This window comes from Podarcis vaucheri, assembly GCF_965113315.1.
Source record: "Podarcis vaucheri genome assembly, chromosome: Z".
Taxonomy (NCBI): Eukaryota; Metazoa; Chordata; class Lepidosauria; order Squamata; family Lacertidae; genus Podarcis; species Podarcis vaucheri.
Genome location: NC_138758.1, coordinates 19,047,766 through 19,067,171, shown reverse-complemented (window position 1 = coordinate 19,067,171; position 19,406 = coordinate 19,047,766). Strand labels below are relative to the sequence as shown.

The window sequence follows — 19,406 nt, the reverse complement described above, 5'->3', positions numbered from 1 at the left end:
GAGTAACAGGTGTAACAGCATGGTCTCCTTTCCCAGACCCATCTGGTCTCTGCTAACATTCACCTACAGAAAATGCTCACATGACCCACATCTTCTCCTTCTCTGGTGCTGATCTCATCTTGCCCTGACCCCCTGATCTTGCCCTGCAGAGGGTTCTCCTTGGCCCCTATTCTGGCTGGGGTACCATTAACTCTTACCTTGCTTTCAATTTGCGGGAAATGTATGTGACTGTTCTTTCGCTGCTTTATGCCAGGGGAACAGCAAGCATGTTCTGAACTGCAGGAACCTTAGAGAAACTTTTTTGGGGGAGCACAGTGAGCATTCTTTGCTTTGGAAACGCTGAGAGTCTGTGAGTGCTACTCCATAGTTAGTGCAAATCATGGTTTGGGTTGAACTAAGCCCAAACCACTATGTTTTACCAGCTGTAAAACCAGTATTTAAAGTGACGTAGATCAGCAGAACAGGTATACTTCAGCTATGCCCATTACATTTAGAAAGATAGTAGTTCTTTTATTAGGCCCGTTATCCATGTTAGGGAAATCCACCACTGAGCACTTAAAGGGCAATATGTTCCTTGGGGGTAAATTGTTCCTCTCCCCAGTTTCTAAGCAGGTCCATCCTATTCTGGTCTACATCTTACACAAAATCACCTGGATGTCTTCTTACTATGCAAGGAACTTCAGCTGAAGCTTGGTTTTGCTTTGGTTGCTGAATTACAGGCTTAGCTGTATATTTTTTAAATTTCTTCCCCTCACTTCTGAAACATACCACTTTTGAATTCACAGGTACACTGGTGGAAGAGTTCGAGGCATTGTATCTGAGCAACTTTGTCCAATAGTAACACCCAGGAGGTCATCTTCATGGACCTGTCTTGTTCTAACTTTCACATCCTGTGTGATTTTGGCCACTGGCAGAAACATAAAACAGCAGGTATTTAGTAAGGAAGATGAGGCAGAAGCACAGAGATATTGTACTGCTCGAAGAACAACACGTTGTGCACATAAACCAGGGAAGTCATACAAGAAGTAAACTTCCCCCGAGCACAGGAGGTAATGGAAATTTAATTTTAGCTCCCAGTCCACAATGCTTTCTAGATTGGGGCACATACAGTTTAAGGTAGTGTAGTGGAATTGTCTCTTATGACTTTATGCTCTGAGCACCTGGTCAGGAATCTTAAATGGGCCTTCCTAGAGAAGTTTGAGTAAAAGCAAGAAACGAGGGGGGGGGAAGGTAGGAGCAGAAATAATAAATGGAGAGAGGGAGCTATTCTGATGGGAAGTCAATCCTCTTCAAGGCACTTATTTGTCTTCAGGAGTAGTAAGGGTTGTTGATGGGGGTTTGTTGGGTGGGTTTTGCCTGATCACAGTTCCATCCATCTCTGTAAAAAGTTTTTTGCAAAATGCAAAGCATACCTCAAAGCTGCAAAATGCAATGCAATACAATACATTCCTCCTGATTTTAGGATCCTTTAGAAGAATTCCCGCTTAAAGAATTCTTGGGGGCTGTTCAGGAAGCTTACTCGAGAGTAAGTTCCCCACTAGCTTACTTCCCTGTCGCACAGTTTTAATAGCCCCAGATTGCATAGTTGCTGCTTGGTGGCAGCGGTGGGGGGTGGGCTTCCCCGTGCCGGCCAACCAGGTTGTGGTAGAAAGAACTCCTAGCCCTGAGGCGGAATACAAAAAGCAGGAAGAACGGCTAGGGCAGACGATGTAAGGCGCTGGGTCCATACAGAGGGGAGTCGGTTTAAAGCTCGGGAAAGCGGAGGTGTGGCAAAGAGATCGAGTCGCTCGGACGGCACACTGGTAAGGAGAGGTGTGTGTGCACACGCGGGTGTAAAGACGTGCGGGGCTGCCAGAAAAAAGGTGGGGGAGAAACTAGAGGGGAAACTGGATCAACGCCACTCGTCCTAGATGGGCTGCGATCCTGGTAAGGGAGGGCGCTGGGCTAGGGTAGGGGGCAAGACGGCGCGGGTGGGAAGGCACTGGGGTGCGAGAGGAGGGTCCCGGCCGAGCAGAGGGGGAGGGCCTTGGGCAGTGGCGAAGACGACGGGCCCAGGGGAAGGGAAGCCGGGCTCGATCGTCGCCGAGACGGCCCACAGGGGGGCCGGACTGAGCAGGGCGGCGCGGCGTGGGCTTTCTGCTTGTGCTGCCGACGCGAGGTGGGACTCGCGAGGGCCTGGCCGGCGATCGCGGCCTTCGAAGCTCGAGCAACTTCTAGGGCAGGCGCTGCGAGCCCGGACAGACGGGCGGTGAAGGAGAGCGTGGCCGCCAAGCAGGCAGGCGACGGACGCTGCCGGCCGGCTGGGGGTCAAAGCCAGCAACCGATCCTCCGGCCGAGCTGGGGCGCCTCCCTCCGGCCGCATCCCCGAGAGGAGCCGAGCAGGCGACGGAAGGAGGTAGGCAGGCCAGCCGCTCCCCGGGGCGCGCCGGTGCTGATCACGGCTTGCGCCGCCCAGGGAGCGAGCGGGAGACAGAGAGACTCGGACGCCGCGTTGCGCTGCGACCCCGAGGGGGCGCCCACCCAGCGCAGGTGCGGAGCCTGGAACGCGCGCAGTATCAGCTCGGGCTGATCCAGGTACCCCCGGCACGGGCACCCTGCTTCTTCCCATCCGCGTGCTGCAGCCCTCCCGAGTCGCTTGCGGGCTGTCTCCGTCGGTGCAGCCACCGGACAGCACCGCTCCGGTCTTCGCCTCTCTTTCCCCGCTGCGCAGAGAGGCGCGCTCGCCAATCTAGGCACCGCGAAGCCCTCGGCTGATCCGCCGCTTGACCCTCTCGGGCTCCGTGCGCACTCGGGGCTTCCACTTCCCCCTCCCTTAACGCCACGCGGGTTCCTTGCGCCCCCTTTATCTTTTCAGGCTCCCGCTTGATTACCCAAAATTGTAGATCTCTCCCCAGAAAACACCTAACTCCCCCCCCCACCGCAATGTTTGATGTACCCCGACCCCTCCTCTTTTCTCTCTCCAGTCCCGTGACCTCATCGGTGTGGACAGCTAACAGTGCATATTTTTGGGATGGGTGCCCAGTACCACCCGAGGACTTGGTTTTCTGCGTGTGAATGGGTAACCCCGGGGGGGTGGAAAGAGGGGAGGCGAGCAAGAGCCTAAGCGCAGCAGCAGCTGCTGCCGCCTCCTCCTCCCCTTCGCCCCTTCTTATCTCTCCCTCCCCTCGGGTGGAGGACGGTCCCCGCCCTCGCCCCCCGCCCTCGCCCAGCCTCTCCCCCTCCCCGGGCAGGGCGCGAGGCCCCTCCCCCTCTCAACCCCCCCCGACACTCCACCCCCCCTTCTTTCCCTCTCCGGACTCGGCTGGCTCGGAGCAAACCGCCCCTCCCGCACGGGCAGGGCTCGCCGCGGTGCAGCCTGGGAGGCGTAGTCCGCAGGGCAGGGCCCGGCTCGGGGTGGGCGTGGGGGCGGCCGGACGACAGTACTACACTTCCCGGCAGGCCCCGCAGCAAGCAGCAGTCGGCGGCGGCTCGCTCTCGTCCTCACACTCGGGCTGCCGCTGCCAGTGCCGCCACCGCCGCTGTTCCTTGCGCTGCGCTGCTGATCGGTGGAGCCGCGCTGGCCGGCCCTTGTGCTCCTCCGGCTCCGCTTGGCTGGATTCCCTCGGGATCGAATGCCCCTTGTACCCCGGCGGGAGCCCGCCTTGGGAGCAGGTGCGTGTGGACGGTCCCCGGCGGTTCCCTTTCCCGGGCCCGCTTCTTCTCTCCCCCCCCCGCCGCCTCCGTCGCCATCGGGGAGGGAAGGGGGGGCGGCGTGTGAGTGAGGTTTCCATGGAAACGGGGAGCGGGCCTTGGACCGCGGCCCTTTTCTCTCCCTTCCTGACCCCCCCTCCCGTCCTCCCTTCGCGGTAAGGTCCCGTCTAGGACAGGATGGTGACAGCAGGGCCGCTTCTGCTCCGGCCCCGACGGCGAGGGAGGAAGCGATCGTCGCTTCAGGCTAGCAGGCAGATTATTTCACTTTCTGTTCTCAGGAAGGGGTGCTTGGGCTTACCCCCCCCCCACTACTTCGACCACCGCCACCCTCCTCTTCCCCACTCTCTCTTTCCATTTCTCCTCTGCTTCCATCGACGGGGCGGACAGAGGGGGGTCGACACCCTTTTCGCTCTGGCGAATTCGGTGGCGGATACGGTGGTCTGCGCGAGTCTCTGCGCATCCCGAGCGTGCGGTGAGCCTTCGGCATGGGGAGCCTGAGCTGCACCACCCCGTCTAAATTCTGGGCTTAATTTTTTGAGCGAGGAGGGGGAATAATTCAGCGGCCACCCACTCCGGACGCACGTTGCGGGGCGATCCGCCGATAGAAGAGACCTGATAATGGCATATACACTTCTGAATGGCAGAGACTCAAGCTTGGTTGGTCCCTCCCGTCTGCTTCCTTCCAGGCGTCTTGGGTTGCTGTTTTCCGCCGCCGCCGCCTCCCTCTTTCTTTCCCCTACCCCGCTCCCTCCCTCCAACAAGAGACAAGGGCGATGCCCGTGACGGTCCCGAAGGGACGGGCAGCCTAGATCGTGGTGCGCGGGGGAAAAGGAGAGGAGGAACGCGGCGCGGCGGCGAGCTAAACTCGGAAGGAGTAACCAAGTGTTAGACGGTCGGGAGGCAGAGATGGGCTGCTGAAGGCAGAACGGAGGCGACCCGTTCTCCCGGAGGTTGATTTCTCTGAGTCTCGGTAGAGAGTGTGTCCGCAGGAAGGGAAGAGAGCATAAGCTTGTTTTCAGAAAGAGGGGGACAACTTTTGCCCTATTTGGAAGAGTGGGAAGTATTGGTTGGCATCTTTGCAGTGTAACTGGCTAGCCCGTTTGGAATGGGCCTGCCCTTTAAAATCCAATGTCTCAGTGGGAGGGTAGCTTGAAAATGCTTGCAAAGCACAAGAGATGTCCGTGTGTCTGTGTTGGTGAGGAGGGTAGAGTTAGGGCTTTGCATGCTATCCCAGTTTGCCTTGCCTTGCCTTGTCCAGGTAACACATGAGCAACACCCCCCCCATCCAATTTGTTGTAATCAGGGCTCTGCCTCCAGGTTGGCCCCACGAATGGCAGCCCCCAGAGCTAGTCGTTGTGCATGTTTACTGTCGTGTAGTTCTCAGCCTGCCAAGAAAATCGGAGCCTGGCAGTGGCAGCGGGGAAGAGTGAAGGGATGGGACGTTTTTTGAAGCTGAAATGGGGATGGAGGGTGGTTTGCGGGGTGGGGGTGGGAAGATGTGCTGCAGGCATCGCGTCATCGGCCGGACAATGTGTGTGTGCTTGGGGTCTGGAGGAGGCTTTTCCCGGTCTTGGTAGCCTGACTTGTGTTTTTTAGAAACGTGATGTTAATCTGCAGCTGCGACAGGTTTCCACGGTGAGGCTTCCCTTGCCAGGCTGCAGTGAGCAAGCGAGTGATGGTTCGTTCTCTCTGTGCCATTGCACAGTGTGAGTAAGAGAGAGGCTTTACCTGGAGACGGTTGGAAAGTTTGCAAGTGCCTGGCTTTGGTGGAGATGCATTATTGTCTTTGCATGCTTAGGAGTACATTGTCCTGGCCGTGCACGCTTAGGAAAAGGGAATAAGCAGGTGTGCAGGCAAAGATTGCTTTGGCAGTCATTCTGTATACATACTCGCAAGCAGAGTGTGAGGGAGAGGAGCTGGGGACTTCCACTCTGATACCGCGCTCCAAATGCATGCCTTCTATTGAAGCCAGTTGGAAGTGGTTGCTGACACTACTGTGATAAGGCCTTCCACTGGGTATAGTGGTGGTTTGTTTCTAAAAGTAGTGCCATACTTCAAGCCACTGTAGGCCTAGAAACTTTGTTCCTTCAACCTGGATGTGTAGAATGGGAGCTGCGTTCTCTCTCACTTCATGAGAAAGAGGCACTCTGTACACTCTCAGAAGTGTTCTGTGCTTAATTGCAGGTTGCCAGTGCGGACTCCTTGCTTCAGTTAAGTTCTCAACGTCAAGATTTCCAGATCGTTATAAGGTGCAGCAAAAGTAAATAGGGTAACTTTATCTTTTCCATATTGCTAAAGGTTTGGCAACTTTTGCAAGCTGAATTTATTTCCTACATGACGGTTGCTGTTTTTCATGGGGTGGGGGCTGGAAAGTATATTTAAAAAGAAAAATGTCATATATGGAATTTGATTCAGGAGCATACTTGTTTATGTACTATGTGTCCGTCAAAGAATAATTTAAAGAGATTGCAGGTTGGGAATAAACCTCTTTCTTCATCTGGAGGGCTGACCTGAAAACACAAGAGCTATAAGAAATGTTGTTAATCCGTCTGGCCTTTAACTGTTGACGGAGCTCATTTCCTTTTGGCCTTTGTCTCTGCAAGCACCAGCAGAGATGTCAATTTTGACTTTTTGTGGTAGCCCCTGAAGCTCTCAAAGCTGTACAAGCCGTTGGCTTTATAACATACAGTATATATGTATGTTGTAAATTTTGCCCTGATTCTTAGTAAATATGTTCCAACATCATCTAAAGCTTTATTCAGACATTGATTTTTCCTCTGTGGCAGAGGTGGGAAGCCTGTGGCCCACCAGAACATACTGGACTACAACTCCCATCATCCCTGACCATTGGCCGTGTTGGCTGGGGCTGATGGGAGCTAGAGTTCAACAACTTCTGGAGAGCCATAGGTTCTCCATTTTCTGCTCTGTAGTCTTTTGGGATGGAGGAGGAATTCAATCAGTCCGTTTTTTGGTTTTTGTTTTGCAATGTATTGACCCAGTTCAACAGTCCTAAACTTGTCTGTGGATTGGAACACAAGTCCTCATTAGAGAATGCTCTTAACTGGATTTTGCAATGAAGTTTTAGTGTGCAAAAAGAGCACAGACAAGTGTTGTTGATGGTTAAAGCACATGGAAAATGTATCTTTTGTGGAAAATACATTGGAAAGCATTGAAAAATACATATTTTGGGGCAGTGCATATAATTTAAGTACAAGTTTTTCATGCTATCTTTAAAAAAGAATTGCACAAAATAGGACAGAACAGACCTATGATTGGGTGCCAGTGGAAAGGAAAGGGACAGACTTGGGCAGATCTGTCCATTACTAATGGTCATTTTTCTGAGGCAAGTTTAATATAAGGGCTTTGAGACTGAATTTAGGAAATCTCCAGTTCAAATTCTGTTCTTTCGTGAATGAGGTTCTGTCCCTTAGGAAAACTGCTGTTTGCTTTTCTACCCATCCTGGATCATAAAATTGACCTAACTTACAGAATTGTTGTATGAGTTACTGAAATAATGTATCTTAAGTGCTTTGAGCCTCTTAAAGCACAAACCTGAATTATTATTAATGTTCCTATCCTGTCCATTGCCACCTATGGTAACCAGCGATTTGAGCTTTCTGGATCATTCAGTGTAAAATTCAAATGGCCCACTTGGAAATGAAGGGAGAGACATTAAAAAAAAGGGAGGCTAGAATATCTCCAAGGGACAACAGGAAAGCTGACTCTTGTCTTTTGTTGTGTCAAATGGTGGCCAAATGTTGTCCAAAACCAGAGCTGGTGTTGATCATCTGTGAATGGTGTGTTATGGCTAGAAAAGCTTGTGTTGTCATTGTCCAGATAAAATAGTGTTTGATCATTTGGAGTATGGAGTAGGAGGAGAAGAAACAAGGGAAACAATAAATTTAGCTATTTTGCTAAAGTAAGATAAGTTAAGGCAACATGCAGTTTGAAACTTTACTGCTGGAGTTTTTGTGTCCTGCTTTTTGGGGATTTTATTTTGCAAAAATCAACCCTCCTTTTACAAATGGATAAACTGTAAAACAATTTCTCTGGACACTTCTTTTTGTCCGTCTCCTTTAGATTTTCATCCTTTTTGGTATTTTATTCCTTCTTTCTTTTCCATCTGTCCCTAGGACAGAGTTTCAGGGCATCTTAGGCAAGAACATACAGGGTTTTTTCCTTGTCCCAATTTTGCCCTTTCCTCTGTGCTAGGACTAAGCTAATCACTTCTATTGAAGAGACCTCCTTGCTGTCCCAGCCAGTAGCATTGTGAGGCCCCTTCACTTGTTTGGCACCCTTCAGAGTATGTCTGGACCCTTCAGCAGAAAATTCAGACCATGATATCCAGGATGAAATACATGTTCTGCAGAAAACAGATCTGGGCAGGAACAGATCTATGCAAAGTTAGGGCTATCAGACATAATTTCTACTGAGGACAAAGCAAAAAGCAATGGGTTTGAATCCGGATTTTGGAAAATACATAAAATTTTCAAGCACCAGCATTTATATAACATTGGTGTCCTGTGCACTCTATTTTGTATAATTATGTGCTAGAATCCAACTTCTGCCGTTTCCCTAGCTTTGTAGTGAACTTCCATGACAGATGTAAACTAAAAATGATTTAAGGAGTTTGGAGAGCAGTTATGCAATGGAGTTAACTTCCTGTCTTTCCTGGATGTCATCTAAGAGATCTTGTCTCCTAGGGTAGGAGGTCATTTATTGTTACCATCAATCATGTTTGTATCCTGCTCTTGCTAGGATGAGTTATGGGCAATATGCATGAGGGTTATCATCGTTTATTCTCACAACAGCCCTGTCAGGTAGCACAGGCTGAGGATGAGTGACTAAGCCAAGGTCCTGCAGTGAGCTTCATGACTTAACACGGACTCAGACATGGGTTTTCCAGGTCCAGGTTGACACTTGTACCAACTACATTTGACTGAGATTACACTGAGATTGTATTAGATGACCCACTGAGTTCCATCCAGGGTTGGAATTCCTTTTCACATGTTTATTTTTAAGACCAAGAAATGTGCTGCTGTGGCTCATCTCCTGCACAGGATCACGGCATTTTCCCTTGACGAACTGCATCTGTTCTGAAAGGGTATTGCAGTCACCATCACCCCCATCCCTCCTGAAAAACACTGATGGAACCATATTGTTGTTGGGAAATTTTAAATTCTTTGCTCAGCTGGGTAAGGGATTGCTATTTAGAGTGCTGTCTGGAATGTGGTTGTGTGAGTGCAATGGCTAGCGCTCATGACTTCACTGATGAGGTACGTTGTGGAAATTGTTTAGTTCAGTTGTGTACTTTCTGTTTATGGCTACTTTTGCTATGTTTGTAATTATGTAATATTTTTCATGTTGTAAGCTGCCTTGAGTATGGTTTTAACTATGGAAAGCCTAGTGGTCCTTAATTCTAATGCCACAGCCTGCAAGAGGCCCCCTGAAACTGACCAGGTTGAAGAGGACAAAAATCTAGAGAAGTCCTTTTGTTTGTTTGAGCAATTCTCCTCCCACCTGTTCAGATGGATGATCAAGGTGTTCCTCCAGACTATCTTGAGACTAGTTTCTCATGGTTCCAGCACAAGCTCCCTCTTGCATCTTTCCTGACCATTAGGAAGGGGTGTGTGAGCACAGTTTCACCCCCCTCAGCAAGGCGGACCTCACCTCCCATCCATTAGGTTTTGACTAGCTATTACTCTATTGCCGTTGCACCAGGACTTTGGAACATAGGAAGCTGCCTTATACAGTAAAATGAAGCATGGCAGCCCCCTGCTTATGCAACTCTCTCCTGAGTATCGTCGGATCGTCCACCACTTTGATCACATTCAGGCAAAATTTAAAAACTCACTAATCTGTCCTGGCGTTTGGGGTAGGGTGGGGACCAAAGGGTGTTGGGTCTAGATGGTGCTGTTTATTGTACTGATAGGCAGTTGTGTCATATAGTTATTTTCATGTTATGTTGTTAGTCATCCTGTGCTGCTCTTTGGGATGAAGGGCAGGTTACAAGAACTATTGATGAATGAGTAGCAGGCCATTTCCTGACTGGTAGCAGCTCTCCAGGATTTGGGGCTGAGCTCTTTCCCAGCCCTACCTGGGGACACCAGAGATTGGACCTGGGAGCTTTCACATACAAAGCACGGTGCTCCTCTGCTGATCCACAGCCCCTCCCTGACTTGCAGGACTAACCCCTGCAAAAGCTTAAATGGCATATGCAGTTGTGCTTTGAATTGGTTCTATGGGTAAGCTACCAAAATCCCTTCTATGCTTCCAGCAGCCCTCAGCATCCTGGACCAAGTGTAGCACTCCCAGGCGATGATCTTCCCTGTATTATCGAGTGTGTTACTTCTTGAATAACTTTGCAATGAAACAGGAAAACAGCAAGCATTTCTGCATGGGTTCCGAACTGGATTCATCTCTGGCAATTGGAACAGGCTTCTGAAAAAGGCAGCTGAGGCAGGGGAATGGAGAAAACAGGCAAAGTGGGAGGCAGCTTTCCCCTTTCTTATGAGAGCTATATTCAAAACTCCATTGCTAAGGTGTTTACTAAATTTGGAAGACCCTACAGATAGATTGCAACATCCTCTTCACAGTTAGCCTCAACTGTGCCGAAAGCAGGGCAACTTCTGAGTAAACATTTGTAGGCTCGAGCTGCTTTCCTGGTGCCTCTGTTTTGTTGTAATGGTTCACTGTAGATGGGCAGAGAGGGAGCTTTGGGTCATGCTAATTTGCCAGGCTACACAAGATGACATTATAGGACCCCAAGAGGTGTACATGGCTAGCTTCCTGCTGAGGGAGTGGCATACTGAGGATGGGGAAAGAAGGTGCTTGCTGCTTCTCAAGGCTCCTGACTCCAAGAAGGGGTGCTTGCCATCAGGGTGGCTTCTCAGTGGGCTTGGTTGAGGGCACTTCTGCAAATTCCTTTGTGGAATTCTCTCTGCACTTGGCACCTCTCTACGTGCTGCCTGCCCAGAAGGGAACTCCTTGTAGTTCCTTGGGAACTTGCACTTGTACTGCCTAGTTTGGAGTGTGTGTTTCTGTGCCTCTCTCTCTTTCTCTTTTTCCCCCTCTACCCAATTTTCAATCCCTGGGTTTTGTTCCCCTGGTTGCGAGGGATTCCTGCTCTCCCCTTTTCTCTGTTCCCTGGGAATGGTTCTGCCTGGCTCACGTCCCACATCCTCCCTGGGAACAACAAAAAAAGAATGCACTCAACAATGTCCGTTTCTGTTGCTGCATCCTTCAAGGGGCCTTCGTGCCTCTGCCGTTGACCCCCATCCTTCCTTGCGCTTTCGGCAAATGCACGGCTGCCCGTGTAGCCTTGGCCTCTGCTTTTGGCATCTTTCGTCCGCGGAGATCCTGTCCCATCTGTGCTCTCTGCTTCTCCCCCAGCGCCGCCTCCCATTTTGTATGGTACTTTGCTTTCTTCTCGCCCTCTGAATTTGCACGTTAAGTCCCCCACACATCTGCAAGCTCTTTGATAACTATATAAAGCACTGATACGGTCGGTACATGAAACAACATGGGCAAAGGAGTTCACGCTTGCTTCCCTCATCTCTCTCTCCCCCCGCCCCCTTATTTCATATACTGCATTCAACCTCCATCTTTCCTCCAAGGAGATCTTGGTGGCATAGATGATGCTCCTCCCTGCCCAATTTTTATCCTCACAACAACCCTGTTAGGTTAATACATAACGATGGGCCCAAGGTTCATGGGTAATTGGGATTTGGACTTGGACTCCTTCGTCTCAAGCTATAACCACTACACCACACAGCTTCCTAGTGACTTTGAATTTCCCCTTGGTGTTGTGTTTTGTTCTAACTTCTCCTCATCGTGAGAAGTTACAGTACTCCCCTCTTTGGGTTTCCCACAATCCCTGTATGGTCTTCCCACTGTGGCCCCAGTCTGGAAATTCAACAGCTCATGTCTTGCATAGCTGTACTGAGAATTGCTTTGCTAATTAATTGCCTGGCAGTGCTTCAGTGTGGAGAGGAAATGACTCTTTATCTGAACAGAACTCCGCTCAAGGAATTTCAAGCTGACGTGTGTGCCTTTGCCTTTTGCACTTCTCCAGCAGTGCTCCATGCTCCCTCCAGCCACAGGCATCCACACAGGAGACAACCCTGCACCCCATGAACCATAACTCCCAGATTCCCCACTTTTCATTTTAAACAAGCTAAGTTTCAAGCCTGAGATGTGAGGCAAAAAAGTACAAGAACTAATTATTCTCATTTTATGCGGCAGAGAAGTTAGCTTGCTTTCCCCTTTTTAGTGTTTTAACTCCACCTTCCCAAAAACATTTCTGCAGATGCCGTTGTCTCCAGCCTAACTTTGTGCATGGAAGCACCTCACCTTAGCCAAGGGTCAGTGTGACTGCCCCCCTACTCTTTATCTGTCTGAACTGCCTCTTGGATGCTGAAAACAGCAACTGTCAAATCTGGCCCTAATGATTTGTGTTTCGTGGTTTTTTTTCAATAGGCAGAGCCTGTGACAGGATTGAGACTGGCTGGCACTGAGCGGCTGTCATGATCTCTGCAGCGCCTCTCTACAGCGGGGTGCACAACTGGACTGGTGCTGAGCGGATTCGCATGTGTGGCCTCAGCGAAGAGAGGTGAGGTGCGTGTGGCCTTCACAGGCCGGGAGGGAAGAGGTTGGGCAGCTGGTATGTGAGAGGTGGTCGGATTCCTTGTTAGAGGATGCTGGGCAATGGGGTGTCCTCCAGTTTTCAGAAATGCAGTTCAGCTGACTTAATTTGTAGGGTGATTTAGGCAAAGAGACTCGAGTGGAGCTGGGGAACCTGTGGCCCTCCAGCCTTTGCTGGGCTACAACTCCCATCATTCCTGATTGTTGCCTGGGGGCTTATGGGAGTTGCAGTCCAGCAACGTTTGCAGGGACACAAGTTCCCTGCACCAGACACCAGCCTTCAATTGTTGCACCAGGTACCCACTACTTATCTACAGTGGGTCAAAACAGTAGCTCTATAACCATATGGTAAGAAAAATAATAACTGGGTCAGCATATGTATGATGGAGCTAAAGGAAGTTCCTGGGTCTGAAAAAGCTGGAAGACTGCTGCTTTAAAGTAGCTATCTTGGTACGCACCAGATGTGCTGACTATGGCTCAGATCAGCACCAGCCAGCACATTTTATGATTTCCATTAATTATTTTAACACTCTTTTTTGCTGGATGTGTGTGGCTTTGTTGTTTAATAATAATGAAGGTTTTGTCCTTTCCTCCAAGTAACTTGTGCTTCTTACAGGAAAAGGCAAGACCTATTGTAGTCGTTAAGAGTCGTCAACAGGCTCATCTCAGCTATCTGCCAATCTCCCATTCCCACCACCCTTCTGAGTAATACCCCTCCCCACCTTCTCACTATATAGAAGGATCTGGCAACTTCTGTTTCAGTGTATCTGAAGAAGTGTGCATGCACACGAAAGCTCATACCAAGAACTAACTTAGTTGGTCTTTAAGGAAGGAATTTTTTTATTTTGACTATGGCAGACCAACACGGCTACCTATCTGTAATAATAATAATGACATGTTGTTATCATTATCATCATTAGTTTAAAGTATGAATTTGGCCAAGTAGTACTCAATATTGCAAGATCTTTATTAGGATGGTAGTTTTTAAGCTAAAATCAGAAACTTTCAGTGCATCAGGTTTGAATGCATAAGCTTTGCTGGATCCTTTGAATTTGTGCAAGATGTATGACATTTCACCTGCAGCCGTATTCATCACCAGCAGAGGCAAAGGGGGACAAATCACTCCTACATGATCACAGTCACCTCTCTGAGTCTCTCGTATGCAGTGGTGCTGTCAGGGCAGGGTTTGGAGATGCATGTTCAGAGCCCTACACCTTAGCAAAAGGAGCAGGAGGGGTACCAAATGCATCAGGACTGGCTTTCCACATTTTTGAAGTGATGTAATGCACATAATAACTAGCAAAAGTTCCCCGCTGCCCCCAGCAAGACAGTGTTTTATGATGTGTATATACCACAAATCTGAAGCTCATTTGAAGCATATGCTTTCCCCCAAAGGATCCTGGGAACTGTAGGTCGTTTTTAGTTGCCAGGAATTGCAGCTTTGTGAGGAGTAGACTAAGCTCCCAGGATTCTTAGAAGAAAGTCACTTGCTTTAAATTTATAGCGTGTATGCAGCCTGAAATTACCTGACAGCACCACCACTAACCACGTGTTTTCGAAGAGATAGTGTTGCTCTACCTTTTCCAAAAATGTTGGGGTGGAGGGAAAGAAAGATTACTTTCTAAAAACATGGCCAGGCTTTCCACTCAGCACTCTTTAAGTAGAGAAGGGGATTGAGGTCAGGCCAAGTGGATAATGTGGGGTATTTCTCCATGGTTGAGATATGAGAGAATTTGCGGAAAGTCTGGGAAGCTTGAGGTGAGGGATCTCAGGGGGGAAGGTGGATGGAAGGGATCTCTTGGCCTCTTCTTTCCCCCCACACTTTGGCCACAATCTCACCTGCTACTTCACAAGTTTACTTCCATCATCGGTGATAAAGTTTGGGAAGCTGAAGCCCTGGATCCAAAACAGCATAGTTTTGGGAGTGGGTGCCACACGAATCGAGGTGAACAGGTAGAAAAAGGTGTTGGAAGGGAGCTGGTGTCTGTCCCTTGTTATGGCTTTGTTAGTATTCTTCAACCTTGGCTTCCCTGGAGTTGCAGGACTACAGCTCCCATCATCCCTGACTCTTGGCTAAACTGGTTTTGCATGATGGGAGTTTTAGTCCAGCAACAGCTGGAGACCAAGACTTAAGCGTTCAGTGGTTCTGAATTTCTCTTAAGTTATACAGGCCTACTGCTGAAGGTTGGGAAGCCAACCTTGCCTTGCTTGCACATCCTTTAGGACAAGCGTGAGCTGTGTATGACTCATGAACTGCATCTGGCTGACGAAGCCCCCTGCCTATGTGCATCTGCTCACAAGAGATACCTCCAAAAGTGGGTTGGGGGGATGCTTTGGGTCTTGCAGGTTTGGGAGATTGTTTCTCAGTTTCACAATTCTTTCTCTTCTTCCTGCAACAGGAGAGCCCCACTTTCTGATGAAGAATCCAACACCAGCAACTCCCAGCATCTGGGCTCCCCTGACTTCTGCACTGGCAGCAGCTTTTCCAAGGTAAGGGGCAGCTTAGTGGCTGTACCTAGGGGAGGAAGCTTTGGCTCTTGCTGAGATACAGAGGGCCTAAGTGGCTAATTACCTGGCCAGCTCAAATGGAATGGGCTGCCACAGGGTGGACTGATGGCCATGGACTTGGGTGACTTTTTTATATAAAGGGTGTTATGCACATTCATGGAGGAGAAGGAGAGATTTGTTGATGGCTGTTTACCCCATGACCAAGAGGTAGAGCAGCTGCTTTGCATGTGTATAGACCCAGGCTCTATCCACGTCAACTCCAGAGGATCAGGTTACAGGTTCTAGGAAGGACTCTTGCCTGAGACCCTGGGAAGCTGCTGCCAGTCAAAGAAGACAGTGCTGGGTTAGATGGGCCAGTCATCTGAACCTGTACAAAAGTATATTCCTGTTTCTTAAGCCAGGGTAGCTAAATGGAACCTCCATGTGCTGAGGCAGTCTGTCCCCGAGCACCAGATATTGGGGACAAATAGGGACCTTTGATCTGATGAAGCAGGAAAGGGATTCTTATGTTGCTTTCTTCGAACAAATGTTGCATAGTGGCTATTAAAACAAACAAACCAGAACATGAACTGGACAGTTCTCAGTTCAACTCTTGCCTCTGCCATGAAATTAGGTGCTGGTAATAATAATAATAATAATAATAATAATAATAATAATAATAATAATACCCTGCCCATCTGGCTGGATTTCCCCAGCCACTCTGGGCAGCTTACAGGCTTACAGCATATATCAGAACATACTAAAACATCAAAATTAAAAACGTCCCTAAGCAGGGCTGCCTCCAGATGTCTTCTAAAAGTCAAATAGTTGTTTATTTCCTTGACATCTGATGGGAGGGCGTTCCACAGGGCGGGCCTGACTACAGAGAAGGCTCTTTGCCTGGTTCCCTGTAACTTCGCTTCTTGCAGTGAGGGAACCACCAGAAGAAGATTCAGAGGAGGACCTCAGTGTCTGGGCTGAATGATGGAGGAGGAGACGCTCCTTCAGGTATACTGGACCAAGGCCGTTTAGGGCTTTAAAGTCAACACCAATACTTTGAATTGTGCTCAACGCACTGGGAGCCAATGTAGGTCATTCAAGACCGGTGTTATATGGTCTCGGCGGCCGCTCCCAGTCACCAGTCTAGCTGCTGCATTCTGGATTAGTTGTAGTTTCTGAGTCACCTTCAAAGGTAGCCCCACGTAGAGTGCATTGCAGTAGTCCAAGCAGGAGATAACCAGGGCACACACTACTTTGGTGAGGCAGTCTGAAGGGAGGTGGGGTCTAACCCGGCGTACCAGGTGGAGGTGTGGGTCACCCTTGTTGATTCCAGGTAGCCTTAGGCGAGTCACTCTGCCTTGGCTCCCTAGCAAGACAATAAAACTGATTTCTAACCTGCTTTAGGATTCCTGATATAATTTGCATGTGAAACACCAACAACATGCTTATACAATAGTGTTATTGACGCAATTGCCTTCCCTCATTGCTGCAGGTGGAGCTCACGGCAGTTTCGAGTAGCGGCGGCAGTGCCCAAGGGTTTGAGGCAGAGGGCATCGTGGAGGAGGAACTCGGACCTACACTTAAGGAGCAGCCCTGCGAGCCAGACTGTGCTGAGAAGGCCTTGAAGGGCGGCGATGCCAACCCAGGCAAAGTTAGGGAAGGCGGACTCACAAGGCCAGAGAGCAGCAGCAGCCCGGACTGTGCACAGCCGTCTGCTAAGGAGGCGGCAGAGGTCTCCCCTGCTTGCCCAAAGGCTCTGGAGAGTGAGCATCCAGCAAAGGAGAAGAGCACCCCAGCTGCTGGCACAACCCTGACAGCTGCCGCCACGGCTGCTGCCGCCACGGCCACCAACAGCTGCAGCACTTTGACCTCTCCCCCAGCCACCTTCACCTTGAAAAGCGTCTGTTTCTCCACTTCTCAGGCCCCTGCTATGCAAAAAATGGCCCTCTCCTTCCCACCCGGAGCAGTCCTCACCCCCAGCCAGCCCCTGGTTTACCTCCCACCTCTTCCGAGCCCACTCGGGGTCCCGTCTGCCCTTGCCCTGCCTGTCATACCCTCCTTCCCACAAGACCCCTGCCTGCCTAGCCTTCTCGCCCCCTCTGAGCTGCGCTCTTACCCATATGCCTTCTCCGTGGCCAGGCCTTTGGCCGCAGATCCCAAAGTGGCGCCTGTGGAGACAAGCCAGCTGAACTGCCCTGCCCCGTCAGGGGAGAGCAGCGCCCTTGCAGTCACTGGGCCCTCCTCTGCTGTCGAAGGCTCGGACCTCTCGCCTAGCACGCCTGCCTCGGCAGCAGCAGGTGCCAGCACTGTCCCGCTGTCAGTCGCCGCCAGCGTGCTCACCAGGGCCCCGGCAGTCCCGGAACAGCTTCCCTCAGGCGTCCTGGCCTCCATCTCCCCGCTGAAATCCCCCCCACAGCTGGAGCGTGAGATGGTCTCCCCGGAATGCAGCGAGATGCCCCTTGACCTTTCCGCCAAGTCAAACCGCCAGAAGCTGCCTCCTCCGAGCCAGCGCAAGACGCCCCCGATGCCTGTGTTGACCCCGGTGCACACCAGCGGCAAAGCACTGCTCACCACGGTCTTCTCCAAGCCTCAGCGGGTGGCTCAGGCCATTGGCGGCCCGGGCACCGCTTCACCCTTCGTCATCTTCCCGGAGTTCCTCCGCAATGGGGAGCAGGGCTCCTGGGTGAAGAACTCAACTGCCCTCATCAGCACCATCCCAGGCACCTACGTTGGGGTGGCCAACCCAGTCCCAGCTTCCGTGCTGCTGGGCAAGGATTCCGGCCCCGGCCTTGGCAGGGACTCCCGCCATCTTGCCAAGCAAGAGCTTATTTCCATTGTTGACCAGGGAGAGCCTCGCAGCGGTGGGCTGCCTCCTGGGAAGAAGAGTGGTGGAGAGGGACCTCCTGACCCCGCACGGCAGCTCCTCCGTGGCCGGGGTGTCCCAGGGGCCCAGTTGCACCCTTCAAAGGAGCTGGCCATTTGGAGCCCCAGCCAGGGAAGCGTTTACCCTCGGTGCTCAGTCAACGGGAAGCCTGCCAGCCCCCAGCTGCTGCCCGTGGGGTGGTCGCCTTATCATCAGGGCCCTCTGCTTTCCATCGGCATCTCGGCAGCCGGGCAGCTGTGCCCGAGTCAAGTTGCCCCCTGCAAAACAGCTGGCGCAGGCGAGCTGGCCACGTTCCCTGGTGTGCAGCCGATAGAGTCCTCTGCTGTGGTCCAGAAGCCCCCGGAAGCTCCCTCTCAGGGCAAGGGTTGTAAGGCAGCCTTGCCGAACACAGCCAGCCCTTTGTGCATCTCACCAGCTCTTCAGACCAGCCTCCCAGACGCAAGGGGCTCCGAGGGTCTCATCCCAAAATACGACTCCGACAGACTCGAGGCTGACTTGGCAGCAGAGGCCACCCCGCAGCCCAAAGCTCCCCCAGAGGGCTGCAGCCGCAAGCGCCCCGGGGACGCCAAGCCTAAAAACCAGGTCTTGACTGCCTACCTATCTCACGGCCTTTCCTTAGCTAGCCAGCCAAGCGTGCGGACAACCTCTGAGACGCCTCTCCCAGGGAGCAAGCGCAAGGACCGGAAGTGCAGCAACGCATCTCGGGATCAGCCGGCGGCAGAAGTCACTCTCCGCAGCGTGCACCAGGTTGATCTCAGCCGCGTGAAGAAGGAACGGGTGGAGCCAGAGGTGCTGATCACCTCCACCACTTGTCTGCATGCTGGGGCTGCCTTGAGAAGCCCTCCGAAAGCCAAGCTCAAGGGGGTGGCCCACATCAAAGTGGAGGAGGGCTTCCCCTGCAAGTCCAAGCGGCAGGATGACGGGCCAGACCGCCTGACCCACAAGAAGCAGAAGTGCAGGGGCAGTGAGGAATCTCAGGCCCCCTGCAAATCGGACAGCCAGAACCTGCACACCCGCAAGGTGAGTGACTTGCCCTGATGTGAAAACAGGGATCGCACCCAGCGTTTCCTGGAGCAGCACCTGAGGGGTGGAATGGGTGAGATTGGGCTGAGGGTTAGGGAGTCCTCAGGGAGGACTAATCTCTTGCTGAGGACAAGGTAAAAGATGACTCCAGCCTTATCAGAATGCCTTGGGCTTTTCCCTGGGTTTGACTTTACTTGTCTCAGAGGTTTCTTCGTGCAGCTAGATGGAGCATGTGACGTCAGAAGAGGCTCAGAGGCACTTGGCTGTGTCATATGGCTTAGGGAAAGTCTGTTTTAATTGCCCCAAGTGCATGCCCTGTTGCCATCAGCTGCTTGAATGAGACACAGCCATTAAGAAGCCACGGCCTGGCTTCTGATTTCTTTCAGAGTTCAGTTCAAAGTGGCCCATGCTTATCATTTTAAAGCTCTTGCATGGCTTGGAACCCAGATTATCTCTTACTGTCTTCCTCCCTACCACTGTGACTGAAGTTCACTTCTATAGCCTTTCTGAGGGTGACCTGCCCTTCAAAGGCTAAGTGAATGGCAATAAGGGCAGTGAGAGACCTTTTCAGGTATACCTATATACATACACATACACACACAAACACTTCCCCCAGGTGGCACCTAATTTTATGTCATTTCATCACCAGCTAAGACCTTTTCCATTTCCCCAGGTTTTA

General features: G+C 51.1%; 1 protein-coding gene across 14 annotated transcripts in view; it reads left to right on the top strand.

Moving 5' to 3' along the window:
• The window catches only part of BCORL1 (BCL6 corepressor like 1), a 44,720-nt gene that overhangs the window by 11,924 nt on the left and 13,390 nt on the right, over positions 1–19,406 (top strand). For 2 of the 14 annotated variants that reach the window (XM_082208331.1, XM_082208337.1), the window contains 3 exons: positions 12,169–12,301; positions 14,733–14,823; positions 16,313–18,724. In XM_082208331.1, coding sequence (XP_082064457.1) covers positions 12,216–12,301; positions 14,733–14,823; positions 16,313–18,724 — 2,589 coding nt within the window. In that variant the 5' untranslated portion in view covers positions 12,169–12,215. The other 12 variants (XM_082208334.1, XM_082208336.1, XM_082208339.1 and 9 more) reach the window with 12 other exon arrangements.